Source organism: Narcine bancroftii, chromosome 4 (assembly GCF_036971445.1).
Source record: "Narcine bancroftii isolate sNarBan1 chromosome 4, sNarBan1.hap1, whole genome shotgun sequence".
NCBI classification, from domain to species: domain Eukaryota; kingdom Metazoa; phylum Chordata; class Chondrichthyes; order Torpediniformes; family Narcinidae; genus Narcine; species Narcine bancroftii.
This window is the reverse complement of record NC_091472.1, coordinates 204312808-204326990: the sequence shown is the minus strand read 5'-3', so window position 1 is coordinate 204326990 and position 14183 is coordinate 204312808. Positions and strand designations below refer to the sequence as shown.

Here is a 14183-nt window from a genome sequence, read left to right as displayed (position 1 = left end):
GTGATCACCATTTTCCATTGGTCACAAATAGTAAAGAGATTGGGGGCAAGTAAGATCACTAGTAGCTCTTACCTGTAAGTAAAAGTAGGACGGGTTCACTGCTCAATGTCCGTCTCCATTATCTGCAGGCTTCATTCTCATCTGTGCCTGCATCTGAGCAATCATCTCTTGCATTCGTCGTAACTGCGGGGAAAAGAAATGTTGATTTCTAGTAACATAAAAACACTTAGCGATATCACAGATGCACAACACATCAATCGCAGCAGTCACTTCAAAAAAATTGATGCAACAGAGTTATACTCTGTACCCGTAGATACTGCTCATTATTAAACAGAGTTCTTTGATTAAAAATGGAGATAGAAAAGTGCTTTCCATGGCGGTTATAAATCCCATTTCTGATTTATTTAAAACCTTCTAAATAAGGGTCCCAGCAAGAACAAAATAGCATTGCCTGATTTTATTTTTATAGATTATAATTTACATTCCAATTAAGGTGCATACACTTCATAGTAAAATTATTAGCTTTAAAAGACCACATTATAACAACACTGCAATGCTTCGACTGAGGGAAAGAGGGGCGGTGGATAAGGGTTCGTGTTGTTTCAAAGACCCTTTTATATCAGAAGAACAGCACTTTGCACCTATTTTATCGTGCTTTTGAAAAGCATCAACTTGACTTGCACAGTAAATTTACAGTGCCAAGTGGATTTTGGCCAGCACTCTACATCTCTTGCAAAGCTTTGCTGATGAATGCCAGTCCACCTTCAAATCCCAGAGCATTTAAACTGCGGAGGTTTATCTGCTGTTAACACTATTTTCAGGCACCTCTCTAACACTACACAAAACATGATATTCACTTCCTTATGACTAATGACATTTCTTTGATGATGAGGTCATTTCATAGGTGAAGGTTTATTCTGGAGCACACATTTAAATACAGGTACACGATCCTTTATCCGGAGCCCTTGGGGGACAATGTGTTCCGAATTTTAGATTTTTCCGGATTTCAGAACAAAAGCCAGCTGCCCCAGATTTAAGCCCACCCAAATTGTGCTGCGTATCCACCCCCTTCCAGTCGCGCTGGTGTCTCTCTTCCCCTCGCCCACCCGAGTCGCGCTGCCATCTCTCTCCCCCCGCCCACCCGAGTCATGCTGCTGTCTCTCCCCCCCCCGCCCACCCGAGTCACGCTGCCGTCTCTCTCCCCCTCGCCCACCCGAGTCACACTGCTGTCTTTCCTGCCGCCCAACCTAGTCGCTCGCACTGCTGTCTCTCTCTCTCTCTCTGCTGTACCAGCACCAGGGAAAAAAATACTGGTTTTTGGAGCTTTCCGGATTTTGGATGTCCAGATAAAGGATTGTGTACTTGTATTACGCACATTAATAAACTGTATTGGAGATTTTAAATACAGTTATGAACGCACAGCATAACTTAAAAATATTTAATCCCAAACCTCAAACAATTGCCAATTAAAGACCATCATGCAAAGGTGCAGTTGGGGTTACTTATTAATGTAATTTTAGTGTGCCAGGTAATATGGTCTTACACTGATAGAACTAAACCTTAAGTGATACAGTTTTGACCATTGCATTATTCAGTGATTTTTGTTTTAGACAGACAGATCTTCACCAATCCCATATTCTGGGTCAGTGGTTCCTATGCATATGTAACCAGATTTACTGGATGATGTGGTGTGCGCTGGTCATTCACCAGTTTCTCTGAGCAGTCACACTCTGACAGTCCTGTGCCATCCAGTGGCAAGCACTGCTAATCACTTGAGCCACTCTCTTTCTTTCCCTCCCCCACACCTCCCATTTCTGCAGAGCTGCTGAGCGCGCTCACAATGAAATTAAATTCCACACCACTGGCTGGGAATATTTAATTCTATCCTCAGCAGGAATGCCTATATAACAAGTGAGGAGTGAAAAATGGCAAATTCTCAAGGAGAGCAGGGGGTTTTGCACGTTTCATGGACCAGAACAAAGGAGATTTTTTATCAGGACCACAGTGAGATTAGGTTCATTTTCTGCAAATGACAGATTAGACAAGTACAGGTTAATGACATGGAAAGGTAGAACAGCTGACAAAATTACAACACAGCCAGATGAGGAGGAGTACCTACACACATGTAGTCACCAAACCAGCAGGCACCACATGCTATTTCAAAGGTGACACGTAAAATAAAGGTCAAACCTAAAGCAGCAAAGCTTTTATAAGGGAAATATTTGAAGTAAGGTTTTAAAGCAAGTCTGCAGAGTAAACCTCATTAAGGTTTGTTCCTCAAGATTCAATGTTTTACTGCCGAATGACTGGATGGAGAAAAGGTGAAATCGTACGTACAATTAGTAGCTTACGACTAATAATATTTAGCAAAATCCTTTTTTTTAAAATCGTTGTTCATTCCCAGATTGTGGATGTCACTAGCAGTGCCAACGTGTCACGTCCGTTCTTAAACATCCCTGCACTATGATGAGTTAAGAATCCACCACGTCAGAATTCCTCGTTCAAAGGACACAAGTGAATGAGATGCGGTTTCAAATGGCAATCTAGTAACTTCATGGATATTAACACAGTTACTAGATTTTAATTACACATTTATTAATCATTTGAATTTAAATTGCCCAGCTGTCATGATGACAGTGAACCAATGGATCAATTATCTAGGCCAGCTGGATGTTAGACCAGTAACTTAGCTATAAGGCAACTTTATCTTAACAGATGAATGCCCATGATCCATTTGCAGCCACTGAGCTCTCACCAGCTGACTAAACTATATTTGAGCGTATTAGAGTTCAGCCCATGAACTTCTTAGGCCACTGATTAACAGGCCATTTTGGCCCATAAGTCCGTGCCATCCAATTTATATCCCATTAACATACAATCCCCGGTACATTTTGAATGGTGGGAGGAAACCGGAGCCCCCGGAGAAAACCCACACAGACACAGGGAGAAAGTACAAACATCTTACAGACAGCTTTGGATTCGAACCCTGGCACTGTAAAGGCATTGAACTAACCACTACACCAACTGTGCCAACCCTCTTGACATTGATAGGCTAGATTTGAACAAATTGTGGCCTTGCTCATAGAACATTGTTTCATTCTTCAAATTAATACTCTTTTCTTTAAAATTAATGGATGTTATGAGCATTTATTTGCACTGCCATTGTCTCAGTTGGTCATTGGCTTGGGTGACCATAAAACCTGGCATAGAATAATTATATGTAGGTTGTGGAGGAAAATGTGGCCTCCTTGCCTTTCTGAAATATTGTGGATTGTGGGTGTCCTCCCTGTCTGGAACTTGCTTGGAAGTTTGAGAGCAGCTTAAAAGGAGATATAGGAAAGCTAGAGGAGTGGGCTGAGAAATGGTTGATGGAATTTAATACGGATGTGTGAAGTGTTGCATTTTGGAAAGGCAAATCTAAATAGGTCATATACATTGAATGGTAGACAATTGAGGAGTGCAGAGCCACAAAGAGATTTAGGAGTTATAGTAAATAGTACCCTCAAAGTTGATACTCAGGTTGATAGAGTGGTGAAGAAGGCATTTGGAATGTTGGCCTTCATAAATCGGAGTATTGAATTCAAGAGTTGGGATGTTATGATGAAATTGTACAAAGCACTGGTGAGGCCAAGTTTGGAATACTGTGTGCAGTTTTGGTCACCGAATTATAGGAAGGATATAAACAAAATAGAGAGAGTGCAGAGAAGGTTCACGAGAATGTTGATAGGATGTCAGGGTTTGAGTTACAGAGAAAGGTTGAGCAGCCTGGGGCTTTTTTCTCTGGAGCGTAGAAGATTGAGGGGGATTTGATGGAAGTGTTCAAGATTTTAAAAGGGACAGAGAGAGTCAACATGGATAGGCTTTTTCAATTAAGAATGGGGGACATTCAAACCAGAGGCCATGATTTGAGATTGCAGGGGCAAAATTATAAGGGGAACATGAGGGGAAATTTCTTCACGCAAAGGGTGGTTGGGATGTGAATAAGCTTCTGGCAGAGGTGGTTGAAGCAAGGACGTTATTTATATTTAAGGAAAGACTGAATAATTACATGGAGGGGAGAGGATTGGAGGGGTATGGACCAGGTGCTGGTCAGTGGGACTAGGAGGGTGGGGATTTGTTCCAGCATGGACTAGTAGGGCCAAACTGGCCTGTTCTGTGCTGTATATGGTTATATGGTTATATAAGTCACATCACCAGTCAATCAAGGTTGGACTCCGGCCACCTATTCGTGCACACCTTGCTGTTGGCTCATTTAAATTACCTAGGGTCATTATTGGTTAGGCACCCAGATCAGAACTGTATAAAACATTGATGCATAGCACATTCTTTCTCTCTGCCTCATGGACCAAGCCGCAGACATCGTTCAATGCCAGGTCGCTACCGTGGACATCACTGGAAGTGTCACGGGTAAGGTGTGCACTGCACTGAAGCTGAACTGTAGTACTAGAATAGATCAGTACTTGCAGTGCTCACACCCATATTGGTACAGGGATGTGTGTGTGTGTGTGTGTGTGTGTGTGTGTGTGTGTGTGTGTGTGTGTGTGTGTGTGTGTGTGTGTGTGTGTGTGTGTGTGTGTGCGCGTGCGTGCGTGCGTGCAGTCCCTGTCTGTACAGTGTGTACTCAAGTGTGTGACCATATATAAAGGTGGCCACTGGTATTGGAGTCCAACCTACATCTGATGTGAAGTAATATAGTAATCAAGTACCATTTGACACTCTCCCGTTTGTCTCCTGCGTGATAATGAAAGTTACCTGTGTCCAGACTCGTCTCTCTCTGTGAATCCACTAAACCTTATACTCTTCTCAGCATGACAGAATTTAGAAGCCAAATCTGCATTCGGATGCTTAAAGATGCAAACAATACTTCACTCTGACCTCTGAACTAAACTCTCTAACTGGTTGAGATATTTACATTTGTATTCTATTCAAAATACAACTCAAAAGTCAAAGACTGTCTTAATTTTGCAACAGCTCAAATGCAGGCATCCATGCTCACACTAATCCTAAGATTACAAACAGCATTCATTCTCCACAATTTTAAAAGAATTTGGAAGAAATGTTGATCTGAAGTCAAGTACACATGGACTAAAATTGGAGTAATGTTTCACTGATGCCCACATAACCAAAATTTGTACCATCTGACATTTGTTTCATGCATCATTAGCTGTCCAAGCGAAACTGCCAAAACTCAGATAATTCAGTCCAATCTTGGACCATGGAGCCACATCAATTACAAAATGGGTTCTCCTGTATTTAAATAAATTCACAAAGTCATCACAAAACAAATACCATTCATGGTGTCCACCCAAATAGATTCAAAAGAAAAATACTCCAATTGCTGGACTCTAAACACAAACCGAAAATACTCAGGCGCAAGACCAAATCGATCAATGACTTTTCATCAAATTGGGGAAATGGAGGTGGTGAGGTGCGGAGAATGGGAAGGGAAGAGAAAGTGAGGGGGAAGATCTGCTCTGAAGTCGAGCACATAAGCAATTAAATAACAAAGGGGGCAGGTAAGTAACAAACGCCAGATGGAGTGAAAATGCCGAATATCTGAAGTTACCAAAAGAATTCAAATAAAGTGGAAGGACAACCTTCAGAATAATATTTAAAAAAATAAAATAACCAAATGGATATCCAGGCACCAACTTACACTTTCTACCAAAATGTGAACAACACAGATTCTGGGATATTTCTGTTCATTTCTCACACCTTTAGTGTTATCGTGGAAAGGAAAGTTGCCACTACTGAGAGTATAATTCCAGTCTATACGATTCCCAACTTGGGAAACAGATGACTGCTTTCTCATTGTTGCAGGGGCAAATTCTTGGAACAGCTCACAGGAAGGTCGAAGTAAACACGGTAGAAAACTATCATTCTTAAGTATTGAACATTATCACCGACTTTCTCCAAGCCACGTGATTTACAACAACCACCTGCAGGCAAATTGTCCGAGCTTTCTCTTTAGCTTTTACAACACAGGAACAAAGTATCTCAAAATAATATTACTTGCAGATGAACAGCTGCAAAGCGAGAACCTTTACTGGGACAGGGAGACTGCTTTAGTATCCTCAATGCAATTAAAACAACTTCAGTGCAAGTGCACAACAGATCAAGCAAGAGCCACACTGCACATAACAAGAGCCATCAGTATAATTTTGAAGAATTTTCTCCCTAATCAGCTTTGAATGTTGATACACATTGCAGCTGCTGGAAAAAGGAAAGGTTGCAGTTGTTAAGTGAAACAGAAGCAAACACCTGTAATGCACATGGGAGGGGGACTTGTCCAAAATACTGTAGCAGTTAACAATTTCCAGACAGAGGCAGCATCTATAATAAGTAAAAGCTGCTGGTGTTCTAGGAGCTCATATGTTGCAGTTGCCAACAGTCCTGAAAATGGTTGCATGCTGTCATGAAGATGAAGAAAACAGCCACCAACTACCACCATTAGAGACCAAGAGACTTTCAGCAGTACCCCAATCAGCAGAGCTGCTGCCTCACACCTCCTTGATCTGGGACTGGAATCCATCATCGGGGAAAAATTGCACGATGGACTGGTCTGGGGGCGCCGAGTGATTGCGCCCAGACGCAAAGTGGGATGAGCCAAACCTGTTGAGCTGCGGTTTTTACAGTCAACGGCAGGTTCCAGCCCAGGTCCTTGTTTACAAAACCTTTTGAAGGGGGTTCCTGTATCTCCAAGAGCTGCAGTGGCAGCTGGACCAGACAATGTGGCCATTGAGGCGTTTCCACATTGTAGTAGCCAGGTGTAATATCAGGCACCTGCATCAAAGGCTTTGGTGCGATTGTACGGATACTCTCGAGGTGTGGGCACACTCATTAAATTGCCTGACTAGATATCTGGAAGTGTAGACCTACGTACTAGAGTTTTCAAAACCCAGCGCAGCAGCTGTAGAATTTAAATCGTGAATAATTTTTTGAAATTAATCTTTCTTCTTTCTTTCTTCTTTGGCTTGGCTTCGCGGACGAAGATTTATGGAGGGGTATGTCCACGTCTGCTGCAGCTCGTTGGTGACTGACAAGTCCGATGCGGGACAGGCAGGCACGGTTGCAGCGGTTGCAAGGGAAAATTGATTGGTTGGGGTTGGGTGTTGGGTTTTTCCTCCTTTGTCTTTTGTCAGTGAGGTGGGCGCTGCGGTCTTCTTCAAAGGAGGTTGCTGCCCGCCGAACTGTGAGGCGCCAAGATGCACGGTTGGAGGTGAGATCAGCCCACTAGCGGTGGTCAATGTGGCAGGCACCAAGAGATTTCTTTAAGCAGTCCTTGTACCTCTTCTTTGGTGCACCTCTGTCTTGGTGGCCAGTGGAGAGCTCGCCATAGAACACGATCTTTGGAAGGCAATGGTCCTCCATTCTGGAGACTCTGCCAGCTCGAATACTTCGATGTTGGTGATGAAGTCATTCCAATGAATGTTGAGTATGGAGCAGAGACAGCGCTGATGGAAGCGTTCTAGGAGCCGTAGGTGATGCCGGTAGAGGATCCATGATTCGGACCAGAACAGGAGCGAGGGTATGACAACGGCTCTGTACAGGCTGATCTTTGTGTGTTTGTTCAGGTGATTGTTTTTCCAGACTCTTTTGTGTAGTCTTCCAAAGGCGCTATTTGCCTTGGCGAGTCTGTTGTCTATCTCTTTGTCGATCTTTGCATCAGATGAAATGGTGCAACCGAGGTAGGTAAACTGGTTGACCGTTTGAGTTCTGTGTGCCCGATGGAGATGTGGGCACACCAAGAGCACACCAAGAGCAACTTCTCTGTGAACTACTCTTTGCAGACGATGCCGCTTTAGTTGCCCATTCAGAGCCAGCTCTTCAGCGCTTGACGTCCTGTTTTGCGGAAACTGCCAAAATGTTTGTCCTGGAAGTCAGCCTGAAGAAAACTGAGGTCCTCCATCAGCCAGCTCCCCACCATGACTTGAAATTAATAATGACGACTAAAACCACTAGATTATTGGAAAACCCTATGTGGTTTTAATATGACTCCATCATTGTGGTTGACCATGAAATTTAAAGGAGTTAGAGATAGGGGAATAAATACTGTCCTTGTTAGTGTTGCCTGTGTGTCAAAAATTGAATAATTTTAAAAATTGTTCAGCCCTGATAAGGAACAACAATGGTTTCAATTGCTTCAATTGCATTGTTTCAAGAGCACTGATGAATTCTGAAGCAAATGAGTTGGAAGAAATTTTCATCATACACTAAAGATTAAAACTGTCAAAACTAATTTAATGGAGTTCATTCCTGAATAAAGCCAATTTGGGCTGTTCCACATTGAAACTGACATTGCGTTGATATTATAACTGCATGTAGATGCAGTGGACGATTCAGCTCGCTTGAGTTTACAAATCTAGGCAGAAGTTTAGATGGCAATTTTTCTTCCTCAGAAAATGGAATTTAAATTGGTCTGCACTGCAAGAATCAAAATCCTGGTCTGTACTGACAGGTGTTCAGCTGGGCCAGGAAGGAGGAAGTGGTCAGATCCGTATTTCCCTGTGCTATAGAAGAAGAGCTGCTGAATCTATGCTGCTCACATTCATTTTCTTTGTAGCCTACTTTCCCCACATTCTCATCAATTTCCCTCGATTCTACACAATGGTATGACAGCAATCCACCGCTCTGCTTGTCTTTGGAACATGGGGAAATCCACACCATCACACGGAGAGTCAGTAAAGTTCACACAGTTCAGACTTCTCCCTTCCGGCCCCCATGAGCCTTTCAGTAAGGCGGTGGTTTAAGGAAAGCAAAATGGATTCTTAAATTTTAACATTTAGACATACAGCACGGTAACAGGCCATTTCAGCCCACGAGCCCGTGCCACCCAATTAACCTAGAACCCTCAGTACATTCTGAACAGTGGGAGGAAACCGGAGCCCCCGGAGGAAACCCAAGCAGACACAGGGAGAACATACTTACAGATAGCGCGGGATTCGGACCCCGGTCCAAATCGCTGGTGCTATAATTGCGTGGTGCTAACAGCTATGCTAACCAAGCCGCCCATTCTATTTCATATCAGTCAACAAGAATCATCCATATGCAACAAAATAAAATGGGGGCCCACTGAGAATGAGTGGAACTGGGGGAATCACTGGAAAAGTTCTTGTTGCAAATTTAAAGGAAGATAACTTGAGTTAGGATTTTTGGTTAGAGCTGACTCTTCAAATAGGCTGCAGAAAATACAGAATATAATTAAAGATGAAGTGGGATCACAAACAAAGGTAACTGGCAAAGCGACTACTGTATGTAAAGAGGATTTCTGGATGGGATGGAGCACGTGAAGAGGTGGGGACTGCTGTATGAAAAGAGGATTTCTGGATGGGATGGAGCTCGTGAAGAGATGGGGACTGCTGTATGAAAAGAGGATTTCTGGATGGGATGGAGCTCGTGAAGAGGTGGGGACTGCTGTATGAAAAGTATTGGATAGGCTCATACCCAGATTATGAACATCCGTATTTAACAAAAGTCCACATTATGGAATCTGTCCTGCTGAGGCAGGGGAAAGTCGTGCTCAGCAGAAGCAAGAAAGATGCTGGGGAAGTAGTTTGATGTTCACCCACCTGCAAAGAATAATTCCAAATCTGTTAAGTATTAATAGGTTCTCTAAAGAAAAATGAATTTCAAAGAAGAGTAGTGTATTAAGAGTAAAAGCAGAAAATGTGATGACTGAAAATGCAAGGGCAAATCTTTAACAAAAGTGCAATTATTCTTTTTTACATGAACAACAGCACTTGCAGCACTGAATTTCATAAGCTAATTTAATCTTTTGTTGGACATTGCTAACCACAAAACAAGTTCCTCACTGGTTCCTGTATTTAATCAAACTATTTCAGATAGTTTGCTCAGTGGTGATCAGGTCACCATTTTACTAAGGACACAGCTGGCATAAAGCACAAAAGGGAAAGATTGTACAATGTTGGCCTCCAGCATTGCAAACAAAACAAAGAACTTCTCATGAGCAGGAGTCTTCAAGTGGCTGTGGCCAACTGAGCACAAATGCAGCAGCTCTGAGAGTTGCTATTTTTTGCAAGCATTATTAGCTTCCTGGCTTCACTTAAAATGCATGAATTAAAAGGTTTTTTTTAAATCAACTGGTAATGCTTGAAACAGGTGAAGTTCAAAATGCTTGCAAAAAACCACATCAAAGCCAATAGGACCTCCCCACTAAAAATAAACCTGCTTTTATAAAGGGAACATACACACATGAGACATGAGGCAAATGCCAGGGTTCAATCATGTTAATAATTAAACTATTCATGTTCTGCACTTCGATAATTTAGTGCACTCAGGTGCCACATCAAATTTCATGCTGCAATGCATTATACAAACTTCTCCAAAAGAAAATGTTAAAAATCTATTTTCTCACACAAAGTTTCCAAGTTATGCTAGTCAAAGCTGAAGCAGAACTAATGATCAATGGTTTGTTTAGAGAAGTAGGGAAGATGAAGAGAAGAATCAATGAGAAAATATTTCACTCCATTAGCACTCTATATATTAAATTTAATTTAGAGATACAGCACAGTAACAGGCCCTTCCAGCCCATCAGCCTGTGCCGCCAAAATCAGTAAAACCCTGTAAATAACGCAAATTTAAAATTGGTGGACCTTATTGTTAGTTCGCCAATCATAGTAGACGCAATCTCAAGCAACCAGAAAATTCACTTATTAATTCCCCATGGGTGCTGAATACCAGGAGTTTACTGTCACCAATTAACCTACAAACCTTGTATGTTCTTGGAGAGCACCTGAAGAAAACCCACACAGACATGGGGAGAGCATACACACTCTTTTCAGGCAACATTGGATTCGAACCACCCTAGTCACTGGCATTTCAATAACCTCTATGCTAACCGTGCCACCCTAGCTCAAAATTCATTACAGAAAGAATCTTTTTTTCTAACTGAAAATGTTTTATGGAAAGAATATGGAAGTCAGAAATGTAGATCAAAAATTTGGACACAACACCCATTATCTTCATCTCTCTTTGTTCAATTGCCAACATGCAGTGTATTTCTCTAAGTTTTTATATTTGGTCTACCATCTCTAAAAATTGATCTTTTGTACAGTAATGTGTCGCATAACGTCCATTCGGGCAACATCCAACCGCATATACTTCCGTGGTCCCATATGCTTAGAATAGACTTTAGAAATCCCGATTGGAGAATGGGACATAGCGGCTTCCCACATGCAACACATGTATCTCAGTCTCTTGTATACAAAGCAATTGTGCTGCCAGGTGTATCTGAGTATGTTCAATTTTCTCCCCAATTTAAAAATAAAACCCTAATGTACAGTACATATATAACCTATAGTACATGTCTTGATAGTCATAATAAACAACTATATTACTATAATATGGTGTTCGCACAACGTCCAAATCGCATAGCGCTCGATTTCACAGAACATATTGCGGACATTAAGTGACGCGAGACTATATTTTAAAATTAATTCTCAAACAACATGCCGATGGCCCTACTCAAGAGAGCACAACACTGGCCCTCCTTCCTCCTGTGAAATGTCAGTGGGGGAGAACTTTGGGACCAGTGACCATATTATTTTTTAAAAAGTTATGGGAAAAGATAGAATTGATCCAAAAATTAAAGGATTAAACTGGGGTATGGCTAATTTTGAAGGCATTAGACAGGAACTTGCAAAGGTTGATCAGCAGAGGCTGTTTGTAGGTAAAAGGTGTCTGGCAAGTGGGAGGCTTTTAATTGTGAGATAGAGGGATGTCAGGGACAGCGTCTCTCTGGGCAAAGGAATTAGGGAAACCTGGTTGATGAGGGATGTTGACGCTCTAATCAAGTAAAGGATGGAGGCCTATGTAAGTATAGGCAGCTGGAATCAAGTGAATCTTTGGCTATAAAGCATGTAGAAGTACACTTGACAGGGAAATGAAAAGAGTTAAAAGAGGACATGAAGTAGCTTGTGCAGATAAGATAAACAATCATCTTAATCCTACAAGTACTTTATGATCTGAAATACATTGTGTGCAAAAAGGGAATGATGAAAAGAATAGGTTCCCTTTAGGAAAAATTGAGCCACAGAAGATAGGAGAGGTCTTAAATCAATATTGTAAAACCCTTGTTATCCACAACTGGCAACCTCAACCAACCGGCAAAAAAAATCGAGGAAAATAAATAAAAATGTAAAATAAACAAGAACAAATAAAAATTTAATGAAAGTTTAAAATTGTAAAAGTAAATGTTCTCTGAAGTAACACATAAACCTTTGGTGAAGATGGGAGCAAATATTTAGCCAACGGAGAGCCTTGGTCATGCCTTGCTCGTAGCAGCTGTTTAAATTACGTTGGGTGAAACAGCAATAGTGTCGCCCAGGATGATGGCGCACACTGTTGGGGTGACTCTTTTAAAGTGCCTCCTTATCCCCACTTAGTAAAGGTCTTTATATTTATTAGCAAGTATACTAGTAAGGCTTTATCCGTAAACTTGGGGGAAGGGGGATTAATTGTCTATAACGTTACTGTTCATCTTCTGGGTGATTTCGTGGAAGGGGAGGAACCCAGAGATGCAACAATGGTTAAATGTCACAAATGTGGTGGTTCTCGAGATCTCAAAAGATATTAAGGTGGATAAATCATATGACAAAGGAGCAGAAATAGGCCATTCAGCCCATTGAGGCTGGCCCATCATTTAATCATGAGCTCATCCATTTTCACACTCAGCCTCTTTGCCCTTCTCCCCATAACCTTTGATGACCTGGCTGATCAAGAATCTATCAATCTCTGTCTTAAATACACCCAATGACCTGGCCTCCATAACCACCTGTGGTAACAGTTTTCACAGATTTACCATCCTCTGGCTCAAGAAATCCCTAAGCATCTCTGTTCTAAGCAGACACCCTTCAATCCTTAAATTATGCTTTCTTGTCTTTGACTCTCCCACCTTGGGAAACAACCTTTCTACATTTATTCTGTCCACACCTACCTTTCAACATTCAAAATGTTTCAATGAGGACCCCCCCCCACCCCCATTCTCATAAATTCCAATGAGTACAGGTAAAGAGCTGTCAAACACTCCTCATATGATGGCCTTTCCATTCCCAGAATCATCCTGGTGAACCTCCTCTAAACCCTCTCCAACATCAGCACATCTTTTCTTAAATGAGCATTGGAATAAAGAATAATTTATCTCTTAAAACCCTTTTGTCTCATAACAGACATGTACCTTGTACATTAAATAATCAAATTTATGAAATTTGGTCTCGTAAAGGGATCAGATACATTGAAGACCTACGAGCAAGGGCAATTGATGTCATCTGAACAACTTAATATCCTTAATAATAGGATATTTACCTATTTTCAAATCAGAGCATATTTAAGGGATAAGCTGGGTCCAAAAATGTATTTACCAAAGTCCAGTGATATAGAGATTTTAATAACAAAATGAAATTCAAAGAAATCTATTTTAGCAATTTATCATTTACTCCAAACAGGAACCTCTCAACCGGGGATTCATAAATCTAGACAAAGATGGGAATCAGACTTAAATGTGATAATAGATGAGAAGAATTGGGCTGATTTATGTTGAGACTGTATGACTAATACAATAAATGTAAGATTATAGACTGTACAATATAATTTTTAACATCAGTTATACCTCACAACACAGAAATTAAATAAATTGAAATCAGATTTATCAGATCAATGTTTTAGATGTGGCGAAGAGGTGGGGACTTTTTTATATTCAACATGGTCTTGTGATAAATTAAGACACTTCTGGCTAGAATTAGGACATTTTTTAGAACAAGTTACAAGAGTCCAATTTTCACAAAATCCAGAATTTTTTTTATTAGGTAACATTATAGGGATAAGACCCAAGTTGAAATTAACTAAATACCCAGAGAGAATTTGTTAAAATTGCATTAGCAGTGCCAGAAAATGTATTGCAGTTGCTTGGAGATCTGATTCACCCTTGAGTTTGGAACAATGGAATGGGGAAAACACACATTTGGATTCCCCTTGAGAAAATTACATAGAATTTAAGGAAAAAATTATATATATTTTTACAAATTTGGTGCCTGTATTTACAAAAAAAGGATTAAATTTTTAAATTTCTAAATGTTCTTCTGAGCCTTTAAGATCTGTGTGGAACCCTATTAACAATGAAAGAATAGGTAAGAATTTTAGACCAGATGGGATTTAAGACTTTCAGC

General features: G+C 41.0%; 1 protein-coding gene across 6 annotated transcripts in view; it reads right to left on the bottom strand.

Annotated features, from left to right (window-relative positions):
- Positions 1 to 14183, bottom strand: part of LOC138761488 (septin-2) — a 206284-nt gene that overhangs the window by 12935 nt on the left and 179166 nt on the right. For all 6 annotated transcript variants that reach the window (XM_069933703.1, XM_069933705.1, XM_069933702.1 and 3 more), the window contains one exon: positions 73 to 183. In XM_069933703.1, the coding sequence (XP_069789804.1) occupies positions 103 to 183 (81 nt within the window). In that variant the 3' untranslated portion in view covers positions 73 to 102. The remainder of the gene's footprint in view (positions 1 to 72; positions 184 to 14183) is intronic.